The following is a 25034-nucleotide window of genomic DNA, read 5'->3' on the forward strand; positions in this document are numbered from 1 at the left end:
AGGCACAATTGCCTGGCTGAAATCTGCTAGGGAAAGACAGGGACTTCTTCAGTACAGTACATTTTCAGGCTTGGAATGCATTTTTGAAGCCTACCCATTTTTCAGCCCTAGCTTTGCTATGTTGCTAGTATGATAGAGACCTAACCAGGGCTGTCTTTAGCAGATGCGGTTCCGGGGTGCATATATCCGCTTAGTGCCCCCAAATTAACCATGGATAGTGGGGGGGGGGGCGAAGCTGCACATTGCCAGCCATGGGAAGGGTGCGCAACTCTCCTCCATGCTGCTGCGGGAGAGCAATCCCCACAGAGGCTTGGGAGGGAAGCTGCGCGGCTGCCAGCCATATGGTTAGCGGGGCGCAGCTTCCATCCTAAGCCTCTGCAGGGATCGCTCTCCTCCCGTGGAGGCTTGGGAGGCAAGCTGCACGCCCACCAGCCATATGGTTGACAGGGTGCAGCTGGCGGGCGTGCAGGGAAAGGGGAGGCTGCCGGCAAAGCTGCACAGCTCCCCCACTGACTGGGGTGCCCCTGAGAGGCTGGCGCCCTGGTACAACGCACCACTAAGCTGTATGGGAAAGATGGCTCTGGACCTGACTCACACCTCTTCATATTTTTTTAAGGATACACTTATTCTCCCCCCCCCCCCCCCCGCATGGAAAAGGGAACAGAGGAAACTTCCATACAAGCAGTTAGGTGTATGGTCAGGTAACACACAAAGCAACCATTAGGCTGAGCTCATCTCCTCTCTGAATTGCAAAAAGGTCCACCATGTAGGGATCTGCTCTATGGGAGCCAGCTTTTCTTCCTATCAACAAGGATAGCACTCAGTGCCATTTATAGCACATTCTTCCTCTGTAGCTAATGAGCCCAGAATTTAGGGCACCAATGGGTCATTACCTCTTCCATATCTCATCTATACTGGTGCTGAAGAATAATAATAATAGCATTTTGCATGCTCTGCATCCAGGTGTAAGTGATTTTATGTGAGTTTAGGGAGTAATGCTGTGGGCTGAAATCCTAATTGTTTGACCATCTGGGAACCCCTCCTGTTCTACTGGTCTCAAGTTTAGAAACTTGGCATAAAGAACTTTCATTGGCTCAGATTTGTCACTGTCAAATCTAGGTAGCCTTGTAGGTTCCCCAATACCATTTGCCTTTATTAATGCTAATAAAAATATTAAGTGCTTAATTTGTTTGTAAATTGGCACATTGCTGCCTTTGGAAGTGCACAACAATTTTTAGGTTAGACCGGTATTATGTGCAGTATTCCTGTACTGGAGTGTGTGTATTTTTTAAAAGACAGATTTCTGATCTATTATCACATCAGAGGGAATTCAGAATTAAGGTCAAACTGGCCATCAAATTTGGTACATAGATTTGGCATGCAATACTTTGGCATGCAAATTGTTCATGCCATACTCCAGATCTGGCTCATCCCACCCCCAATTTTATTTTTTAAAAAACCTTGCATGCTTTGCCTAGCCACTTGATAAATATTGCATCTAGTTTAGCCTTCAGAGGCAATTTTACTCCAAGGTAGCTCCTATCCATGTCTAAGATTCTTTTTAGCGATTAGCAGTTAATTTTTGGCATCCTCACTAGAGCCTCATGTGAGCTCTTGTGGAGGGATCACTTCTACAATTATCTTTTGGACAATGCAGATGTCTGTTCTGATATATAGCTTGCAATCCCAATACTCAGAGTTATTCAGAAAGCCACTTGAACAACTTTACTTAGAGACCTATATAGTCTCTTTGGTCCCTTGCTAAATGAGCATTCAGCCTGATTGGTTTGTGGTGAGATGAGACAATATTGGTTTCTTAATGAGTGTTCAGTCTGATTTGTTTGTGGGGAGATTAGATGAATTGCATCAAGAAAGTGTTAACCCACACTTTCTGGTGCATTTTTCTGTTATATTCCTTACCTCAAAAAGTTTGATCATTTGGGGAAGTGGATTTGTTTTCCAAGAGCTCCAATTTTAAATCAAATTTGAAGCACCCTTTCTCTCTCTTGTAATTACTCACCTTTGCTTTTTAAGAACACATTATTACAAGAACTGGAAAATACCCAAAAACAAATAGAGGAGCAGCAGCATGACAAGGTAAATGCCACTCTGGGCAACTGTGGAAGGAGTGGCAAATATATTTGTTAAGTGCATTTTTGTTGCCTTGAAATTGCATGATCAGAAACTGTCAAATGGTTGTATCATGATAACTATAAATAGTTTTATAGATAACCATAAATAGTTTTTTGCTTCCCTGCTGGATCCTCTTTTAGAAGAGAAGCTGATCAAACACAATTCATTTCCAGTGAGCAGGATGTCCTCATAGAGGACTGAAGTGGTTCTGTTCTGCCCACAAAAACTGCATTTTGGGCAGAATATTAGTAGGGATAGGATCTTAGCTAAAAGGTAGTAAAGTAAACAGCAAATAACTCACTTTGGAGTCCTGTCTAGTGTCATCTCAACATTTTAACTGGACACCTTTCCAATCCCATTGCCCTCGCCAAAGTTCTTATGTAGGCTTTGCTGGCAGGGCGCATTAATTGACTCCCACCCTTTGTATGGATGTAGCAGGACTACTTCACTCCCCTACCTTTAATATGTGGACAAAAATTGCACTATATTGCATGATATTCTTGTTTATGGTATTGAGGCTTTCATCCAATGATTTTTAGGATAAGCCTTGGCTTTTTGGTCACTTCTGTTTACAGCTATAGATTTCTCACTCTTTTCTAGCATGACCAAATACATTCTCTGAGCAACAACAGGAATACAATTAGTGTCCAAGTAGCATTCACTTGCTGCATGTAACAGCCAACAACCAATAAGTGCCTGCTTTTCCCACACCCTTTTGCCTGCCTCTTTGTCCCCTTATTCTCCCTTGCTTTCCCTTCAGCATGATAATCTACAATTGCTGCATGACTTTTGACTTCACAGATGGTATGAAATGTGTGTGTTACCATAGTTGTACTGGCTATAGAGAAACTATTTCTTATTTTGTTGTGAACAGAGAAGGCTGTCAGATGAAATTGACAAATTGAGATTAGAAATTGACCAGTTAAAGACAAGAAGTGGATCTTTTCTTGACAGTGTACATACAAGGTGAGAATATTATTTATTTTTCATGGCAAATACCTCTGTGACAATTTGTTGTTGTTGTTGTTGTTATCATCATCATCATCCTAATCATTTATTAAATTTGTATACCTCCCTTCATCTGAAGATCCCAGTCCAGTTCATAACAGAAAAAGACAAAGTACAAAATAAAACAAACACAAACCAATGACCCCACATACTGATGGGAGGGGGGTTGTCTCTCTGAACCAATGCCTCAGCTTGTGTTGCTGTATCTGCAGACTTTTCATTGATGTTTCTCACATCCCAGAGTTCTTCACATTGAGGCAGAATGTGCAATCAGGTGGGCTGCATTTATTGAAACTTGTAAAAATGTTTTGGCAAAATTTTAGTTTTGGCCTCTGTAACTTTGATAGATGCTGCTGAAATTGAAGGGCTACCAGAGCCCAAGTGGCTGTGTCACAAATTGTTTTCATCTTAATGACAATTAAAACATAGGTCTTCTGCATACCTGACAGTTGTATCATAGCCTGCTTTCTGGTGGTCCAGCTGGGTTTTAGCTGCACAATTCATAGAATAGAATTGTAGAATTGGATGGGACCCTGCGGGTATCTAGTACAACTGCCTGCAATGCAGGAATCTTTTGCCTGACATCTGGCTCGAACCTGCAACCTGAGATTAAAAGTCTCATGCAGTTGGGCATCCTGGAGATCTGAACAGGAACACTGCAGACTGCTATGTTTTGTTGCAATTCCTTCTTGCAAATAACACAAAAGAAGCTTTCCCACTCTCTCCTGCCTCTTCAAATGCTAAACTGGCCTAATAAAATTTATCTGAAAGCAAAATCTGACTCTTTGCTATCACTGTGTGATCCAGTAGAGGGTGCAATTACACAACATGCCAGTAAAATAGATAAGACAGCAAGCACCTGCAGTGCTCTAGCTACCAGTGTTTTGCTTTTGTTTTGGAGCCTCACTGGTAAATAGGAAGGATGACCTCTCCAATGGGCATCTGTTCTCTTCACACATTACATGTTTCATATATTGATAGTATTTCAGTTTATAAAACAGGGTGAAATTCAAACCTGTATTTTTAACAGGGAACTTTGGTGTGTTTCATTTTGTACCTGATTATCTTGCTAAAGTTTATTTAGTCAGTACATTGTGGTCTTAAATGTTACCTGTCTTAAGCCTCTGTGATTTAGTCTAAAATAAATATTGATCCTCAGGTATTGTCTTTTGATTGCAACCTTTAATAGGTTTAGTGGACACAGTAACCTTTAGTAGGTTGTCTACGCCATTGTGCTTATCCTGCTCTTAGTAGACAATATAATCGCCCACTCTGCACCTTTTGTGGTGGCCCATGGCTCCTTCAATCCTTGGCATGTCCCATTAAAGATTCTCCAATAAGCAAGCTGTTGAGAGAACTCTTCCTGAGATGCTGAAGATAAAGTAGTATTGGGCTAGATAGATGGACTATTGGTATGATTTGTAATAATGCAGCTCTGAATGGAATTTGTCCTGTCTTTGACAGTCATGTGATTGCTACAGTGAACACATTGTTGCAGTTCAGCCCACATTTACCCTGCTAGTATGTAACCCATTTTTAAAGTAGCTTCACTGTGGAATTATCAAATCAGCATTACTGCTGCGAGTGCTGTGTTTAACCATGACTATTCATGCAAATTGACTTACAAGCCAGGAAAAAAGGGATGATGGTGAGAAAAGAAAGTTAAAGCTGCATTGTAAAGGGAAGCCATTGGAACTGTCGTGCCAAGTCTTGCTAACCCTTGTAATCCGTAATCTGTGAAACTGTAATCTTCAGAGAAAAACCACAAGCCCTGTAATGTGCTGTGTTGTCTGATCACAGTTTCTGGTAATAAGAGGCATACAGACATAGTTGAATATGTGGCTGCTATGTTCATATATAATGACATGTTCTGCTTTTTTATGAGATAAGGAAGAAAAGTAAGATGAAATATGAAATATGAAATCATGTCACTTCACTCCTAATCCATCACTTGTGGCAGTCTCTTCACTGGAAGAAAAGAGATGATATCCCTTCTATGTACACTTATCATTGCTTGTTCAAACAGCCTACTGACAGATCCCTGACAGCATAATCCTTTGCATATCTATTCAGAAGTAAGCCCCACTGAGGTAATTGGGGCTTGCTTCCAGGTAAATATTATGTAGGATTGCAGCCTGAATTCTCCACACTGTTCAGCCATTATGGATTGAATTCAGCCTCTTTTGTCTGAATCATGCCTAGTTTAAGGAACACCTGACAGGTTTTTCTTTCCCCTGCTTTGCAGAGGTGGATACTATGTCCCCCTACTGCTGTCTCCAAGCAGAACAAGAAGGTGCATGTACTATAGATACTTGAGTTTGAAGTGGGAAAGTGAAACACTATTGTCTTTCGCCTTCTTACATCAATTACTCTTGAATATGTTTCTACTAATGGTCCATTTTTGTGTTCAGGTTCCATACACTCTGCAAATTATTCATTTAGCCACAGGGGTCTGCAGTCTTACATTACATGTATTGTACTATGAGGGGATTTTACAATAATTTTTCTCCCCCCCCCCCGGTTTCTCACAGTCCCCTAACTTCTTCAAACACCATTGTTTGAATACCTGGGGTTTCAATGATGATTTTCATATTCTGCTATTAACCTTAGCAATCTAGAATAACTTATTGTTTAGGGATATGCTGCAAAATAAACCATAACAGTCTTTTTGAGCCAAAGGGTGAATGGAAGGGTACATGGGACTGAAACTGGCTCTGTAGCTTCTGCTACAGGATGTGTACTTGTATTTCAGAGGCAGATAATTGTGTTGGATTCTCCCTCACCCCCAAATATCCTGGAACACTGGAGTGCTCAAATGATAGGGCTGGAAAGTGCTGCACCCACTGGGGATCCCAGCTGTCACTTTCACTTTGATCTCCTTCTCTCCAGACTGAAATGAGGCTCTTAGGCTCAGCCAGTGTGATGAGAGATGGCTTGGTAGCCTGTATGTGAGCCTGGTGTGGCATGTGATAAGCTTGGCATATAAACATTTAAAATATTACTTGAGTATGATTTTAAATTTCAAAAGTGTGTGTGTGTGCACTGTCACACACACATGTACTTTAATAAGAGACCCTGCATTTCAAGCTTGCTTCTAAAGAACTGAAACTTAATACCCTTTCAATTGACCTGGTGGGCTTGCATTAAACTTTAAGTAGAAAATTATGAGCTGCTTATTACTTGCTAATGAACGGAATGCTTCTTTAATATTCAGGGTCAAGTTCTTCAAAGTTTGGATTGTCACATCCTGCACTCTTAAGTGCTTGTTTAGCTATATATATTGGCCTCTGTCCAACAAGAAGGGACATGGAAATGGGTGTTGCACATGTGTTTCCCAGCAATGAAGAGATTCTGGAGCAAGATCTTGAATACCACTGATCATCTATTTAGAGGAAATGGAGGCTTCCTTCCTTGACTGATGATTGGCAGCACTCTAACTCCAACTTAGTGATTGCTATTTAAAGTCTGTTGTGGCATTTGTTTTAAGCTTCTTGTGACTACTTTAAATTATTTTGTTATAGAGTAAAAAGCATTGTAAAAAAATAATAATGAACTGCTGGAATGTTCTTTTCACTCTTGGGAATCAGGGCACTACTGAATAGCTTGCTTTCCTGATTTTACTGACAGAAGGTCACTGGTTTTCTTTCTTTAAATTCAAGGTGTTTTATTTACCAAGGGATGGACCTGTGTTGACCAGAACTGTACCCTGTTCCCCACCCAGTTTGGATTTCCCTGGTGCTGACTATGGACCCACATTGCTGTCTGAATCTCAGTTATCCAAAACTACATTCACTGTTCATCCTTGTATGGACTTCCTGTTTTTCCAGACTTACAATTAGTTGAATATTTTGGCTGTGAGACAATGATAGCATACTGTGTTTCTCATTGTGTGTTGTGTTATACTGTCAGTATCTGAAATTGCTATCTATTTTTAGACTGGTGGTTAAAAAGATAAGTAAAAAATATTAAAACTATTTATCATAGATTAAACAAAACTAAATTGTGCTATTTTTATTTACTTAGGACTTTTTTTTTTTTTGTAGGTCGCTTGTTGGAAGCACTCCAGACCTCAGGTACCCCCTGAGTACTATTGTCCATGCACCAGCCGAGCCCTTTGGAACACCCTCCAGTCTTCACCGGGCACCAAAGAGCCGATTTACAACTCTGCGGGAAGACCCCTCCAAGGTAAAGCTCCTGATGTTTGCCTTGCTCCAGCTAATCTTTAGCGGGCAGCTCCAGTTACGCCTGTATCTTGGAGCATATCACAAAATCTTTGTGATGGCAGCAGCTGCAGCAGCTGTCCTGCGCCTTTAAACGAGGGGCTTTGGCCTTTCACTTGGCAGTAACAGCTGCAGACCTAAACCCCTTCTGAAGGAAAGAGACTCCCTGTTGTGCAGAAAGGCCACTGGATGGTGGCCAGGATAGTACTTATTTGATGGGCTTCTGCAGAGGATGGTGAGATGAAGTTTCAAAGGTCTTTGCTATGCTGTGAAATCTGGGCAAGAAAGAAGCCTTATGCCTTACTGCTTAGTTTGAGCGTATACTTGTATTGTTATATAGTAATTACTCTTAGAAGCCACAGGACTTGCTTGAATAGATGTAGCTACATGTTGAGAAGAAAGAGAATGTGTTGCATATCATCCCTTTAAGGCCCACTTTCAAGCTTGAATGCAACTTGAATTCACTTAAGTTTTGTTTTAGTGGACGTGGCTCAATTCAGTCCATTTAAAACAGGCAAAAGTCAAAGTGTGAACAGCTTGGTGAATTTTGTTTGTTTGTTTCAAGGGTGGATAGATGTAGTATCTGCCTTTTTTTCCATCAGGAAACTCAAGGTAGTGAGTGTATTATTGGAAGAGTTCAAAGGACCAATTACTGTAGTTGCAGAGTACAGGGAACAAGGATTTTCTTGTTAAGCTCTAGTGCATCTTTCCTCAAATTTGGATCTCTAGATGTTCAATTTCAACCCCAGCCCGGTATGTCCAATGGTCAGAGATGATGGGAGTTGTAGTCCTACATCATATAGTAAACCAAATATGGGAAGACTACTCTAGTGTAATGAATTTACAGCTCTGTATGGAGCTCACAAATACAGTTAGAGAATGGGCAACAATGAAATTAATAGCAAAGACATGGATACTGTAGAAAAATTAGTTGCTTATTCTTTTGGGAGCAAACTGTCATATTTATGCTGAGATTTAAATAGTAGACTGTTATGTGTACTGTATATCAAAATGTTTTATTGACACTTAAAACCATGTTTTGCATGATCTGGCAGACTATAAATTGTGTTTTTGTGCTTCAACAATATGTGGTCCAGACAAAGCAACATACCAGTACTGCTTGCTTACTTTGAGATGGTTTAGTAAGCCTATGGAACGTCTTTCTACACAGTTATTTAAAGGCATGCTGCTGACCTGTATCAAATATGGCAACTCCAACGCTATAGCAAGCCATTCCCAGGCTGCATTAAACAAAAGAAACTATGTTTCTCTTAGCCATTTCTCTGGCCTTCCATTTACGCTTTGCTCTATTGTAGCCAAGTGAATGCCAATGAAGGCTGCTTAATCCACAAAATAATTTCCTTAAGTCCTCCTGATGCTGCTATACCTTTCAAAAGTTGGAGCTTTTCAGAGGAACAAATCCAAACTCCCATAAGTTCTAGTCTCAGCATAGTTCTGTCAAGGTTGGCTAGGTGAAATCACCCATAGCCCAAGATAAATGAAGGTACTTCATTTCAGAGTACAGTATGGGAAATGGCATTCTTCCCTTTGGCTCCTTCTTATTGGAGTTTTAACATGGTGGTAGTTGCATGAGTTATTTTGTGGTTTTATGTGTTCAGGACTGGGACCTTGCTCAGCCAGGTGGGGTCCTTGCCGCTACATCTCACACCTTTGATAGTGACCCAGAGATCTCTGATGTTGATGAGGATGATCGGGAGACTGTGTTTAGTTCCATGGACATGCTGTCTCCAAGCGGTCACTCTGATGCCCAGACCCTTGCTATGATGCTGCAGGAACAGCTTGATGCCATCAATGAGGAGATCAGGTATGGAATGGAGCAGTCTGTCTCATGATATTGACTTAAATCTATATTTTCACAGTGACTCTGAAAAAAATCTAAATAATTTTGTTTGGACTACCTCTCAGAAAAAGTGAACTGCTTTCAGTCATCTCTAATCTCAACCTTCTGAAGATCTCAAAGCATAGTATAGATGAAATAAAAAAAAAGATACAGTAGTCTGCATAATCCATAAAGCCTGAAGACATACCTTGTAGCATTCTCTCTGGAAACCTTAACAAAAGAAGATGGGAGGAAGAGCTGAACCTGGGAGGGAGATGAAGACCTGAAACAACCAATTTTGGTTGCTGCAGAGTAACCTAGCCACATAAAGGCACATGATTAGTTGCTAATGTTGTCTCAGCGCTGGCTTGAATGTAGTACTGAATAGAAGCATATTCTCATCAAGTGCTCTAAGAAAACTCAACGTTGCTATATTAATTAAAGAAAAATGAGTAATCTTCCATCTGTCCCCAACTCAACATCATAGTTGCAAGTCCACAGAAAACATTTTGTTGTGATTCTAATGCCTTCAAGTGCAACTGTGAAGTTTTTTGTTTATTTTTTAAGGTTGAGGAAACTAATGTGCAGGAAGCTTGGTGATTTCCATCAAATATCTTCCTAGATTTTGCAAAGTGATAAAATAGGAACAGGGTGGCTTCTAGTTCCTGCTTTAATTTTCTAATTTAAGGGAAGAATTCAACCTGTTTGCCAGACAGAACACTCCCTCCCTCCACTCTTCCCACATGCACCGTTCTGGGGGTTCTCACCACTCCACTCCAAAAGCCAGGGTGTGTGCTAAGGGAGAAGAGGAGGGGACAGCTCTCTTGCCCAAACAGAAGTCTTCATGCAGGACTTCTACTGATGGAACTTGTTAGGTGAATCCTACCCCAAGTTACCTTGCATTTATCATTTGTCAATAAATATGCCAAAGGAGCTTATGGAGCATAGGGAGGCCAAGCTTAACTTTTAATAAAAATATTAGTTTGTTAGCCCTATGGATTTTGAAAGTATTACAAATGTGATGCATATGTAAGTTTATAGAGTATGAGCTTGAGAGCCTGGCAAAACAGTTCTTAGGAAATAGAGTCCTTTAGTGAAATATCAGAAGCTGTGTTCTAGCTCAGAGTTCTTCAGCCTTGGGTGCCCAAGGTTATACTGCAGCTCAGTACTTTTCTGCTAGATAAAAGGTGACAGTACTCAGCATGAAGTTGTTACAGTAAGTGCCACACCCTTAACCAGTGTTTTTCTTCCAGAAAAAGGTGTAGGTGCTGTGTATCTTTGAGTACCCTCAGAAAAAAGCATTGCTGCAACTCCCATAATCCCTGCCTATTGGCTAAGATGGTGGGAGATGACTGGAGTTGTAGTTCAGCAACATCTGGGGATCCCAGGTTGAATAACTCTGCTATAGCTTGTTGAGTCATGTAGATGCATAAACCATGGAGGTCTTGAGGAGGCCCTTGGGGAGATGGAGGTAACTAACACATCAAGGAGAAGTGGGGTAGATTGCTGCCCTCTGGGTGACATGGTTCTGAGTTGGAGCCATTGAATACCTTTATATTTTTCTGCATAATACGAGTAAGCGGATAAGAATTCCAAGTGGTGTTTGTCTAAATAAATGTTTTAAAATGCATTGCAAGCGGAGCTGAAATGCCTGTTTTCCTTTAGAATGATTCAGGAGGAGAAAGAATCAACGGAGCTGCGGGCTGAGCAGTTGGAGAGCCGTGTCACCAGTGGTAGCATGGAGGCCCTGAATCTAACACAGCTACGCAAAAGAGCATCTATCCCCACCTCCCTTACTGCCTTATCCTTGGCCAGCTCATCTCCTCCTATCAGTGGGCGCTCTACTCCCAAGCTCACCTCTCGCAGCGCAGCTCAGGATCTTGATCGGATATGCAGCATGACCCTGGTAAGCAGGGCAAGAGGAGGGGTGATAATGCAGAAAGACAGGTCGGCTGTTTGATTATATATGCTCTCCTTGGAATTGTCTTGTTGCTTCCGAATATCGTTTGTGCAGACTGCAGGACTTCTAGTCTTTAGCATTTCCACTTGGGTTCTATTTATCATGCATAGGCATTTACTTCAATGACAAAAATATATGCTGATTTGTTTGTCTTCAGGAGGGCTCATCTATCCTGGTTGATGCCCATAATCTCATGATGTTCTCTTCAGTCCAAGTTGTAGCAGGCATCAACAGTTTGCTTTCTCCTTGATACTGTTATTTTAAACTAATTTCTCTACTCTTGTGTCTTGTTTTTCACAGCCCAGTGACTTGAGGAAACACAGGAGGAAGCTACTTGTGAGTCTATTGGTTTATTTTCTCTTTTATGTGCATTCTTGTTCCACTTCTGTAACCTCGTTGCCCTTCTACTCCCTCGCTAACCCTGTCATAACTATTGTCAAGCAAGTCTAGTGCACTAGCATAGTGGAGCTGGCTTTAATCTGGAAAACCTCTGTATGCTGAAAAGAGAAGTGGTGGAGGTTGCAAAATATTGAGTTGTTTTAGGTAGGGACTCTTAACTTGCTTATACTACCTTCATTGCTTCCACAAAATGTTGTTGGCATCTGTCTCAGGAGACAGTGAAGGAGTGCGCATTTGGGGGTGAAGTCAAACCATTGGAGAGTTACAGCGCCTGCTATGGCTGTAGAGACCAATATGGGAGAGACCTTTTTTGTTGCAGCTGGGGCAGATGAAGGCATCCAGTTTTGCTGCTGTGCTGCAGATGCACCATGGTGTTTCTTCTCTCTGCACTCCTCCTGCCATCATTCTGCTTCTGGTCACTGCTGTCGCTACATGACATAATAACCTGTCTCCAGGCACTGTGGTCTTCTGCAAGGGATTCCCACACAGCAGGGTTGATGTTGACAGCCTTCATGTTACATTTGCACACAAAAAGCAGAGAATTGGCTAAATTCTTCCTTAGGGCTGCCAAGTTGCAACCTGGAGAATCTGATTTCACCTTTGTCTTCTGTGTACCTTCTTCCTTTGCGTCCTGTAATGGAATATTACAATCTTCTGCAACAGTAAGATCAGAGGAGCAATCGTCAGAAGCAGGGCTGCAGGACAGTTTCCCTCTGCTAATGCTGTTAATGATAAATGTAAAATCAAATTTTTTAGATTGCAACCTAGCAACTGTATTCATCTGGAAAAGATAGTTACACTGAAAATGCTTTAAACAAGAATCTTTGCATAGGAAATTTCAATTATTTGTTGTTATAGTTGGCTTAAGGTGAGACATTCAAGATGCTGATGAAAGTTTATCCTGCAGCTGTAGTTACAGGTACTATTTGGTTCTCCATGTAAATGCTATATAGATAATTGTATGTCAAGCAGTAAATACACTGCTATTACTGAGTTGGTTGCTAAGGATCCAGTGGTCTTTAACCAAGATACCCTGCATTCAAACCAAGATCTATTGAGTGTGCTTTTCTGCTGGAACATATATTGCAGTTTATAGAGTGGTGTAGCTATGCAAATATTATTGTAGATTCATATTGGTCAGTGTCTGTAACATCACTGACAAACATAACTCTACCCACCATGACTGCCATTATTTATTTTAAAAATAAAGTGCATAAGAGGACCTTAATCTACGATAAGTCACTATGCTGTGCTACGCATACATTGCTAATGTAGTTTTCTCAAGTCTGTGCATCTCCTCAAAGTACATAATGGTTAACATATGATAGATTAAAAATGTGATCTCTGGGCTGTGCACAGGCAACATCTTCAGTGAGAAAGGAAGAAAACCTTGCCATCTTTTAATTACAGTGGATACAAACATTTTCATTCAAGCTTTGTTGCCATTTCCCCAATACCTAAACTGGGCACTTCAGACAGTTTCCTGAAACTGCTGTGCTGGTTGTATGGCTGTCAGAAGCACTAGATTAGAGATTGTCAGGTTGAGGCTAGAACTGGTTTGTGGCCATAACTAAACCTGGAGAATGTATTCTCTGGCTCAGGGGTCCCCGACATCAGTAGTCTGAGAAGAAGAAGAGAATTGAAGCCTGAGGTGCAGTAAATGGAATATACTATTTTGTTCAAGCAAAGGCAGAAGTCCTCCCATCATCCCTAGCTAACAAGACCAGTGGTCAGGGATGATGCGAATTGTAGTCTCAAAACATCAGGAGGGCCAAGTTTGCCTATGCCTGATCTATGCCATGCCTGGGCAGAGACTGAAGCACACCCCTGTTTCCCTCTGTAGCCTTAGCACAACCCATGGAACTTCACTGGACCAGTCTCCAGCCTTGTACCCTGAAGTTCCCAATTCTAAGCCTCATAATCCTTAGTATACAGTAGCTATGGCATTATTGATGACAAGGAACTTGTGGGTGAATGTGTGTTGAATTTAGTTCTTTAAAAATAATTCTTCTCAGGAAGCACTTCTTCACTGCAGTGTTGCAGTCCTTGTGTAGAGCTTAAAACATGGAGAACCAAGAAAAAAGAACCAATTCTCCATCAAGTAAAAAATGTTTTGGTGGGAGAAATCTACAAACCCATTTTATTTTGGCAGGATGTGCTTGCCCTGTTTAACCTTTTTAAATGGTGGCAAAGTGGCTCTTCCTCATAGTGACCCCTCCACACCCATCTAGTTTGGCCAATTATCTTCCACTATTGGTGCAGGATTGGGACTCTATCTATGAGTGCCCTTAACACAAGGAAGTATTCCTTTTGCTTCTGAAAAATTACCTCCATACAGTTTTAGGATTCTAAAACAACAACAACAACAAAAAAACACCCTACCAATTTTGCATTCAAAACCCACTCTACATGATAAATAGCATAATTGCAGCCTGGCTGGCTATGGTAGTGTGCAGCAGCATACCCCTACCATTCCCTGCATGCTTCTGCCCGCTTCTTCATTTTTATCTGTCTTTGTGTTCAGCTTCAGTGCCTGCCTGTGATTTGTTCAGTGCAAATGAGTTTGGAGATGACTCCTGTTTAAACAGTAGCGTGTATTCTCTCCACCTACCTCCTGTCCCAGTGGCTATGCCTTATGTCTCTAGAAGCATGTTTACTTCCTCTGTTTGGGTGCTTAGATCTTGCTTGTAGTGTCAGATTCTATTTACTTTAAGGAGAATGCTTTGGGGAAGCCAAAGCAGTTTCGCTTGACTTCCTGTTTATAGTTCAGCATGACAGAAATGGAAGTCCTAAGATAACCATAACACTAAGAATTGTGTCATATTTATAAGAGACCGTAAGAGGCTCTTGTCTGTGAGAACAATACATTATTTTGGCACATGCTTAGCTTATGTTTACCACTTTTCTCTCACCTTGACTTAGTGCATGCAGTGCTCTTTAAGCCTGCCCCTTCAATTGCTGTTGCAAAGGAGGCATAAGCAGGGTACATGTTCACCCTCCTGTCAATCTTTGGATAGTGCTGATTGAGGATTGTTCCTTGGCTTAGGCAGTAAATTGCCTGCTCCCAGTTGTGGACAACATACTATGGAAGGATACTTCAAGGATGACCCTTATAACAGTGGGAAGCTACTTTGGACCTGATGGTACCAGATGGAAATATGCTCATCTAAATGATGACAACACTTACCTTCTTCAGAGATCTGTGCAGTTTGAATGGTCAGACTCAAAAGCAGCTCTGTATATGTGTTGCTTCTAAGTTAGAGCATAGGCCTTGGGAAGGCAGAGGCTGCTTTCCTTGTTGCTACGATGGTGATGGGTCGCAACCTGTCTCCTCCTTCCTGCTGTTATTGGGCTCCATTCCCTCCCATTAGGGCTACATCACTCCAAGTGACACTGATAATTGTCACTCAGTCATCCAGGCCTTTGGAGTAGGGCATGCAGTGAGCAGCAGCCCCCGAAAATGCATGTGACCCTGTTCCACCTTCTCCTTTAATTGAACTGGCAGGTGAGCTATGCTGATGGTGAGTGAGATAGAGATGGGAGGGAGGTGCTTGGACAGGGATCTGCACTCTGACCTCCCCTTATTTGTTCAGTCACCAGCTGGTCGAGATGAGAGTCGAGAAGATAAAACCACCATAAAATGTGAGACTTCTCCTCCTTCCTCACCCAGGACACTGCGACTGGAGAAGCTTGGACATCCTGCTCTGAGCCAGGAGGAAGGCAAGAGGTATAGGGGGCTGACAAGAGAGGGGAGGAGGGGCTCCACCTACTGTAGGTAGCCAGTAGCATACTGTATGTTCAGTTACATTGACAGGTGGATCAGAGGTTATGGAAAAGTAATCTGAAATATTTTCCAATTCAGTTAGGAGAGTGTCACATTGGTGTTGCAGAATAAAGTACATACTTGATCAACATCTACAAAGGTTTCCTGCAGAATAAAGTACTTGATCAAAATCTACAAAAGTTTCCTGTGTCTAAAGCTGATTTTGTGTCCCAATTCTGATGAGAAAGGTATCAGAATTAAATGTGTACTGCAATCTGCAACTAGCTGTTAGAAACCCAAGCATGAACTTTTCATTCCTTTGAGCTCCTTCAAAGATAGGTGGCAATAACTCTTCAGAATGTCCTGTAGATGATCTGACCTTTCCTTTGTGGAGAAAACTCCTAGTAAGGGATTGATGAGGCATCATTGGAACATTGAAGGCACAAAGAGAAGGGGACGACAGAGGACGAGATGGTTGGACAGTCTTCTTGAAGCTACAAACATGAATTTGATGAAACTCCGGGAGGCAGTGGAAGACAGGAGTGCCTGGCGTGCTCTGGTCCATGGGGTCACAAAGAGTCAGACACGACTAAACGACTAAACAACAACAAATTGGAACATTACATCTAATCACTGAACTGTCCATTAAATGACAGGAATGGTCATGAAAGTGTGGCTATAACATCAGCTCCTAGTTGAGTGGTTGGGTCAGTGATGTATCTCACCCATATATGCCCACAATTTTGTTCTTGGCCTTTTGCTTTCTGGCCTGTTAGTATGGCATTCTTTGCTCCTTGATTGCATGGCATGCAAATAGGTGTGAATTTGAGATGTGTGTGGTGATTGTTTTAATGACTGCGGATGTCACAAAGGCGTGAGTTCCTAAAGCAGTAAGAATCTCTGTTTAATTCCTAAGAAGGGTGGGGATCTCTGCCAGGTGATAGATTGGCTCTTCTCCAGACTGTTGGCTGTTATCTTATTGTTCCTCTTAACTTTCTAACAGTACCTCTCCTTCCCATGAAGGCAAAGTTGTTCGGAAATGGAAGACTGATGTTTTCTAAGACTTGTCCATAGGGAATTTCTAGGGTCTTTCTGATAACTATCATTCCCTGTATTTGAAAGAATAACACATCCCTTTACACTAGGGATGGGGGACTGGATCCAACTAGTGAGCCAGATTCCTAATTCCCATACCCATGCAGGCCAACTTTGACAGTTGGACATAATGATGTTTGGTGGTTGACAGCTGTCAGTGTTCAGAGGAGGATGCTGTAGCCGGCAGATTCTGGAAGCCCCGTTTGGAGGAAGCAGAGGAAAAAATGTTATATTTGGAGGAAGCAATTTGAATGAAAACTGTTTCCTCCCTTGGTTATGCTAGGGAATTTCCAATAGGGAACTCTCTAGTGTAGCCAACCTAACAGGGATCCCTGTCAGAGCCGTTCAGCCCTGATTGCAGAGGAACAGTTGGGAGCTCACTTTAAATTTCTGATACTTGTTTTGTAGGCATGTCTACATCCGACCCACACCTGATGTCACATACAATATCAGGTGTGGGGTCAGTGGCCATGGGGAATGGCTTCATGGCCAAATAGGGACATGTGTCAGGCTTAATTAGGTCCATGGAGGCTCACCACCCTTCCATAGACAGAAGTCCACTTTCTGTCTTTCTCCCGTTTTCTTATCCCCAGTCATTTGGCACATGTGGATGCTGACTGCTGTCCTCCTAAACAGGGAGTGATTGAGCAGTTCACTGTGAAATGTATTAGGGATGTTTTTTGTAAAAAGAAGAAATGAGACTGACTCCAAGAGGGCAATGGCATTTACTTCATTGTAGATGCTGACAGACTGAATATCTTGCTGTTTATTTCACACCCTTTAGCTTTTTAGAGGACCAAGCAAGTAATCCCAGCAGCAGTAACAGCAGCCAGGATTCTCTGCACAAAGGTTCCAAAAGGAAAGGCATCAAATCTTCTATTGGGCGCTTGTTTGGAAAGAAAGAGAAAGGACGCTTGATCCAGCTCAGCAGAGAAGGCGCTACTGGGCAAGGTCTTTGACTCTCTTCACTCCTTCTAAAGAAAGGTTTCTGGGGCAGCTGACCATTTTGGATAGGGTCCTTTTTTCACTCACCCACCCTTAGTAAAAAGGAAAAATAAATGTCAGCCTGGATAGCTCAGTAGGTTAGAGTGCAGTGCTGATAACACCAAGGTTGCAGGTTTGATCCCCGTATGGGATAGCTACATATTCCTGCATTGCATAGACTAGATGATTCTCAGCATCCCTTCCAACTCTACAATTCTATGATTCCATGATTTTAAGTGATAAGATCAGGACGCTATGCCAGTTATACCTTTTCCCTGAATTATTGTAAGACTCAGATTTAATTTCCCTTTAGTACTGGTGTGGATCATCTTTATATGGTGCCCATGTAAGTAAGTAGCACAGTGCAAATAAGGGAGGAAATAAGGACAGGGGAATCAGTGGGGATGAGGAGCAGGTAGCACAAAAACTGTGGAGATCCATACAAGGCACTAAAAGCAAACACTGCAGCCTATCTGAATTTGGGCTGCTTAAAGCATATGGAAATCAGCATGATTTTAGCAGTCCAACTGTGTTTAGGTTTGTAGCCAAAGTGGATTCTGGAGATGCAGAGCAGATAATAAAGTTGATGGCTTGATGATCAGTTGAAACTGCCTGTATTCACATGTAACACTAAGTCATAGTTAAGTTCTTGGTAGCAAAGGAAATGCAACGACTGGGGAAATGATGCAAAATATTTGTTGGGTAGATAAATTAGCTTATTTTTAGTTTTTTTGGGTCCTAGCACTTGTGAGTCACAATCTAATCTAATTCTTTATCTATTGTGTTTCTCAGTTATGTTGACAGATTCAGAGATAAACATACAGGACTCTCTTGGTCTTGGCAAACTAGGAGCTCAAGCAGAAAAAGACCGACGGCTCAAAAAAAAGTGAGAATGCCTGCTTTAGTATTCCCTTCAGATATGTTGTTTAAACATACTACCTTCAGAGAACATTTATTTGGCTGCCAAATAAAATGTACCTTTTGTACATTGAACACAGAATCTTTGTGTGGTGCAGAGGATTCTGGGAGGTATGCCAGGGTAAATTCTTATGTGGGGCACCAGCCAGCCCTATTAGAACTATCACACTGGGTCTGTAAGCGACTAGTTACTTTCTTGCAGCTACACTCTGCAAGAGAGTATTGTTTATCTTTTTAAATCTATGGTTTATTAGGGTAGCTCATGGAATTCTCTCCCAAGGGAGGTGAAACTAATCCCATTCCAGGTGGCATTTAAATGGGCAGTGAACACACACTATGTGGTTTCTAATGGTGTCTAATATATGACTGGAGGTTTTCCTTCTCGTTTTTATTTCAAGGTTTTAGCTTTATTGTTTGCTACTTGATTTTTTAAAAAAACATAAACCACTTGTTAGGACTGGAAACAGTATAATTTTTTTATATTAGTTTATAAATTACTGGCTGTGAACTGTTGAGTGCACAGCTAGCTAGTAAGGAAATGGTTGTATTACTGCTTACTGCTTCTCCTTCTAGACATGAACTTTTGGAAGATGCTCGGAGAAGGGGCATTCCCTTTGCTCAGTGGGATGGCCCAACTGTAGTCTCCTGGTTGGAGGTAAGCTTGCCTCTAGCTTCAGATGATTAATGGTATCTAGTAGATGACTTTGGCTCTTTGTAGACAGGTTATTTACCATTTATTTCAATTATTTGACTTAGTGTTTTTTCAAACAACCAGACTCTCTACCACACATTGAAATTAATTCTCGCATCTTCTTTAAAATTGTGTCCCTAAATTAGAATATATTTTTAGCTAACCTATTTGAAGTTGCATATCAATGGTACAGTATTGTGTTGTTAATTTAAAGCAGCTGCCTTTTAATTTCCCACCAGGAGATAAATTGCAGCCTGGTTCCTATCTTCAATAATGGCTTCAGCCTCCCAATTATTCATCTATTTATTTGTTGTATTTGCCTCTGCCAGTTTCAGCAGGTGTGTTGCTGAGAAAATTTTAATTAGATTTGCAATGCATTCTTAAACATGTCTATGCAGAATTCCCAATGAGAGCTTGCTCCTAAGTAAGTTGGTATAGGATTGCAGCCTTATTGTATTTGTTCTTCAAAGCAAGTGAACAATTTAATGCTACCATGTGTCACAGGTCAGGGCTGTAGATCTTTTCTGAGACATAGAAAGTCCATTTGTTTCATGAAAGCATAGATGTATAGTCTTTTAAAACAGAAAAAAGCACCTGAGGTTCACTCTAGAGTGGTGAAATTGACTAGACCAGAAACCGCTTGAGTCAATTTTATCACTTTGTTTGTATTGAACTAGGAAAAGCAGCCACAATTAGAAAGATGGAATGGAAAACTTTTTTTTCTCTTGCAGAAAATCTGCCCTTCCCTCTTTCTCGGTTTTGTTTATTAAGCTGCCAATACTGGACCAAAGCTACTGTCACAATAGTGAGAAATCACTCCTATTGCTCCCTATCAGTACTCTCAGACTAACAAAGTGGTTTAAGAAACTTGAACCAATTTCCGTCTCTCATCTATGTAACAATAATTCTGCTGTGGGGAAAGATGAGTATCTGAGTAGAGATGTAAACATAAGCTCACCTGTGACCTTCTGTGTTGTAGCTTTGGGTAGGCATGCCTGCCTGGTATGTTGCAGCCTGCAGAGCTAATGTAAAGAGTGGTGCTATCATGTCTGCCTTGTCGGATACAGAGATCCAGAGGGAGATTGGCATTAGTAATGCTCTTCACCGATTAAAACTGCGTTTGGCCATTCAGGAAATGGTATCACTAACAAGCCCTTCAGCTCCACCTACTTCAAGGACAGTAAGTGCTTCATATTGCATTCTTGAGATTTACAAACTGGCCTAGAAAATTGCAGTTGCTCATTCTGTAGCCAACGTAAAGGGATAAAACCCAAGCCTAAAGCCTTTTTGTGAGAGGCAGTGTAGTGCAGGCTGTTGCTAGCATATTGTATTCTGGTAACATTTGTAGTCAGAGTTTGGTAAATCTTGTGCCTCGGGTGTAACTGGTAAAATTGATCCAAGAAGGCTTGGCCGTTACTTCACCTTGTGAGAGCCAGTGGCTTTCCCTAGGGGTTCATTTAACTTAGCATACTTATTTGTTGGCTGTAGTGGGAGCCTGTAGCCTTTCTGTCAAGATTGCAGGTAAAATTGCTCAAAGGTATTGTACCTTGCCCACCTGTTTTGCCATTGCCAGTAGACAGTTCAAAACAACCTTATCTCTGGCTTGTAGCTGTTCTAGTGCTAGGTGTGCTAGACTTGTCCCTGTAATTAGTGACAGTAACTTGTTCCTGTTCACCCACGTTTTGGAGGGCTAAAGAATACTAAAACTTATTGTTTTTGGCAACCTTTGATATATTAGTTGTGATTATTTTAGGTTCTGTTTAAAAATATTAAAATTGACTTTTTATTTTCTTGTTTGCTGCCCTGAGCTCCTTTTGGAAGGAAGGGCCAGATAAAAAAAATCTAATAAACAAACAAACATTATTTCCAGGGCACTAGCAGGATTGGTTGTATTTGAAGAGTGCTTGGCTCTCTCAGAAACTTAATCATATTCTTGCTTTGAGTTCCCTGCTTACTGGGTGAGAAGTAGCAATAGGTAGAAATATGAGGACTAACCAACAATATGCTGAGAGATCTCGCCTTCCCCTTTCTTTTTTTCTGAAGAAGCAAAGGGCATGGTGACTTAATGTTTGGCATAAGGTGGAAGGAAATGGGGCAGAGCAGACAGAAAGTGGGGCAGTGAGGCACAGGAAATACAGGGCTGCAATTACAGGTCTTCTAATATGGGGTCACGAAGAGTCGGACACAACTAAACAACAACAATATGGTTGAAAACTCTAAAGAGAACTGCATATTCATTCAGATGGCTTGGTACAATGTCTACCATTTGGGAAGAAAGGAGGTCTTGTTCTTTAAAAGCCTCAAATATTTTTCTGAATGAACTTAATGTACAAAAAAATCAGGATTTTTTTCTTTAATGTAAATTGAGCATGATTTTTCATAGCATTATTTTCATTTCCACAGCCACTGAAAACTATTTTCACCCATACATTAGCCATGGTTTAATTTAAGATGACTTCAGATTAAAATGCTTTACTGACAAGATCACAGTTGTTCTTCCCCTCTCATTAATTTATTTCATCTTTCCCCCTAGTCATCTGGAAATGTTTGGGTGACACACGAAGAGATGGAAACTATGGCAACTTCAACCAAAACGGTAAGTTTCTTCTGTGTGATAGTTTCCTTTGTATAATTTGTCCTTCAGTGTCTGAGATCCCTGCCATCTCATCCTCATAAAAACAGGCAGGGAAATAAGTTGGCATCTAATCAAAATGTAAGGCTTTTTCAGGACTAATACTACAGTATACCTATTTCAGCATACAGTCATACCTCTTCTTGCAAACACTTCATGTTGTGTTTTTCGGGTTAAGAACGCGGCAAACCCGGAAGTGTTTACTTCGGGTTTCACCGCAAACGCAGAAGCGTTCTACATGGTTCGCGCATGTGCAGAAGCATTCTGCGCAGTTCGTGCATGCACAGAAGCGCTCTATTATGCTTTGCACATGCGCAGAAGCGCTGCTCTGATTACAGACTTTTTGGGGTGTGGAACATATCGTATCCGCAACCAGAGGTGCCGCTGTACTTTACTCATGATAAGAGGTTGGTTCAATTTTGGCCAGGTGATTCACTTCTTTGATAAAAATACAAAATGTATTGTTGTTCAGGACACTTCGTATTGTTGAGGGTTCAACAATCTTTGAGCCACCTTTGGTGTTTACTCCATTGGAAATGTGAGCTATAACTAAATATATTATTCTTTTCTATCGGGTAAACATGACCCACATTATTTAGGAACCCCCTCAGTATGCATGGTAACTGACTTATTCTAGTTAACTGTAACTTTTAAGAACATATGCTTAAGCTTGATTATTTTTCTTCCCTCCCATTCCCTTTCTCTTGTGTGTCATGTCTTTTTAGATAGTGAGCCTGAGGGCAGGGCCCATCTTAGAACTGATTTTTGAAAGTTGCTTTGAGAGCCTTTTTGGTTTGGCAGGTTATGAATCCTGTAGATTATTAATAATAAATAACAGTAAAGGGTCTCTTTTGAGATGTATCCCTAAAGGGTGGCTGGCAGCTGTGCCTTTGCCCAGCCAATATTTATGTAAGGTGACTGGCAGGTTTCTTGCTCTTAATTAAGCAGATACAAGTGTAATGTATGTGGGTTATGCCTAACAAGAAGCACATTTATCTGTCTCATGTAGTTGGCAACTTGCTGTTCACCTCTTTGTGTGGTGACCGCAGCCATAGGTAGCTAGCAGTTGTTCACCGGCACATGTCAGCATCATTTCCTTTTTTTGTATTTACTACTTGCGAGCACTAGCAGTTGAAGATGAAAGGTATACATTTATCAGGAAAACAAATTAATTTGTGGCTATTGACATATTGTGGCTACTGTTCACCCACGTCAGCCTGGAAGAAGAGGAGAGTTTTTGTCTGGCACCTAAAGATATATAACGAATGTGCGAGGCAAGTCTCCCTGTGGAGAGCATTCCAGAAATGGGGAGCCATCCCAGAAAAGGCCCATTTTTGTGCTGCCACCCTCCAGACTTCTCGTGGAAGGGAGCACATGAAGGAGGGACTCAGATGATGATTGCAGGGATGGTGTCGGTTAATATGGAGAGAGGTGGTCCTAAGGTATTTTGGTCCCAAGCCTTTTAAAGGTCAAAACTAGCACTTTGAATTGGACCAGGAAACTAATTGGCAGTCAGTGCAGTCATACCAGGATTGGTATTACATGCTCAAACCCTCTTGCCCCGGTGAGCGACCTGCCGCAGAAATTTGTACCAGATGAAGTTTCCGAGCTGTCTTCAAAGGCAGGCTCACATAACATGCATTGCAGTAATTTAACCTAGAGGTTACCAGAGCATAGACAACAGAAGTTAGGTTATCCCTGTCCAGATAGGGGTGCAGCTGGGCCACCAGCCAAAGCTGATGGAAGGCACTCCATGCCACTGAGGCCACCTGAGCATCAAGTTACAATGGATCCAGAAGTACCCTCAACCTGCGTACCCTCAACCTGCGTACCCACTACTTTAGAGGGAGTGTAGCTTCATCAAGAACAGGCCACCACCCCTCCATCCGGTTTAGGGAACCATCTACTAACAATGCTTATGTTCACACTGCCCATTTTAATAAGTCTTTTAAGAATGGATGTTAATGTTTTTGTTACTATGCAGTGCATTTTTGTGTTTTTATTTTGTAAACTGCCCTATGTGAATGGTGATATAGAAATTTAATAAACAATCAATCAATCTCCAGGAAGTTTCACCTGCTCCTTCCTTTAGTGCAGCATCTGTTATTTATCTCTTAAGTTTTGAATATGCTTCTCTGTTTGAGTCATGTAACATTATGGTGGCATGTGCAGTATAATATGACTCTTTTGCTCATTACTGAGAGATTCAAAATATTGCCTACAGTGAGATCCCTCATGTTATGTGTGCTGAAGAATGAGAGCCTGAAAGTGAAATCATATTTGTGCTTGTGCCACGTGTGTGGTCTGTGTGTGAAAGTATCCTGATTATTTTGTTTTACACTCATTGGAGAACCACTGTGGTGTAATGGTTGGAGTGTCGAATTATGACCTGGGAGACCAGAGTTCAAATCCCCACCCACTGGGGTAACCTTGGATCAGTCACTTTCTCTTAGCGTACCGTACCTCACAAAGTTGTGAGGATAAAATGGAAAGGGAACAACCATGTACTGAACCTTGCGCTTTTTGGAGGAAAAGGTGGTATCTAAATGTAGTAAATGAAAATAAAATAAAGGACTCTCTGCTTGTATCCTAAATATTGTCAGCCCCCATATGGTGATAACTTACTTTGCCTGTTGTTTTGTTGACATGCTGCATTGTTACATTTAGGACACTGAGGAGGGCAGTTGGGCACAGGTGAGACTTGTATATTATCTTGCCTTTTTCCACTGTGCTTAGACACACAGAATTATGTGAATGGCCAGAACACATCAAAATTGATTCCACAATGACACTTACAATCTGATTATATCACCTTGCTTTGGTTTTGTTTTGTTTCAATAAGCTGGGAAGACTTTTCTCAATGAAGACAGATGCAGAATGCTCTTAACCCTTCTTACACTTTCTGATTACTAATGCTATACAGTTTTCTCCAAACAGAAAAAGTTTCCATAATATAAGAGAGCTCTCATTTCTTACCCCCTCACCTAGTTCCATTACAGCTATAGTTTTTCAAACCATACAGATCTTCTCTATTGATTTACTGCTGTTTCCCACATTAATTTTAGTATTCCTTGTTCTCAGCCAGATTTGGAACACCTCTAAATTCCTATGCAAAGGGAGCAAATACCTGTGGCCTTTTGCTTCCTTACCAGATGTTTCCTCATTTTGCCAATAGAAGGCAGACATAATAAAATTCTGGCATGCATGACTAGACCATCACTGCTTCCTTTCTTTTCAAATGTTTCTTCCCAATCACTGGAAAGTCTGAAAGTAGATACAGGGTAGAGATAGATTCAGACCCTTCAGTTTATCCAAGCCCTTCAGTGAGAATGGCTGATCTTAACTGGCTTCAGTGGGAAGTATGTATAATAGAGCCCACTGCCCTAGGTCT

At 41.3% G+C, this 25034-nt stretch overlaps 1 protein-coding gene across 13 annotated transcripts in view; it reads left to right on the forward strand.

Moving 5' to 3' along the window:
* The window catches only part of PPFIA4 (PTPRF interacting protein alpha 4), a 105762-nt gene that overhangs the window by 63977 nt on the left and 16751 nt on the right, over positions 1-25034 (forward strand). For 4 of the 13 annotated variants that reach the window (XM_083746454.1, XM_083746460.1, XM_083746459.1 and 1 more), the window contains 13 exons: positions 2035-2097; positions 3008-3099; positions 7185-7326; positions 8981-9186; positions 10867-11107; positions 11462-11497; positions 15154-15287; positions 17203-17369; positions 18195-18288; positions 18894-18975; positions 19991-20191; positions 21545-21607; positions 24311-24337. In XM_083746454.1, coding sequence (XP_083602580.1) covers positions 2035-2097; positions 3008-3099; positions 7185-7326; positions 8981-9186; positions 10867-11107; positions 11462-11497; positions 15154-15287; positions 17203-17369; positions 18195-18288; positions 18894-18975; positions 19991-20191; positions 21545-21607; positions 24311-24337 — 1548 coding nt within the window. The remainder of the gene's footprint in view (positions 1-2034; positions 2098-3007; positions 3100-7184; positions 7327-8980; positions 9187-10866; positions 11108-11461; positions 11498-15153; positions 15288-17202; positions 17370-18194; positions 18289-18893; positions 18976-19990; positions 20192-21544; positions 21608-24310; positions 24338-25034) is intronic. The other 9 variants (XM_083746461.1, XM_083746462.1, XM_083746463.1 and 6 more) reach the window with 3 other exon arrangements.

This window comes from Podarcis gaigeae (assembly GCF_964106915.1).
Source record: "Podarcis gaigeae genome assembly, chromosome: 6".
Classification (NCBI taxonomy): Eukaryota; Metazoa; Chordata; class Lepidosauria; order Squamata; family Lacertidae; genus Podarcis; species Podarcis gaigeae.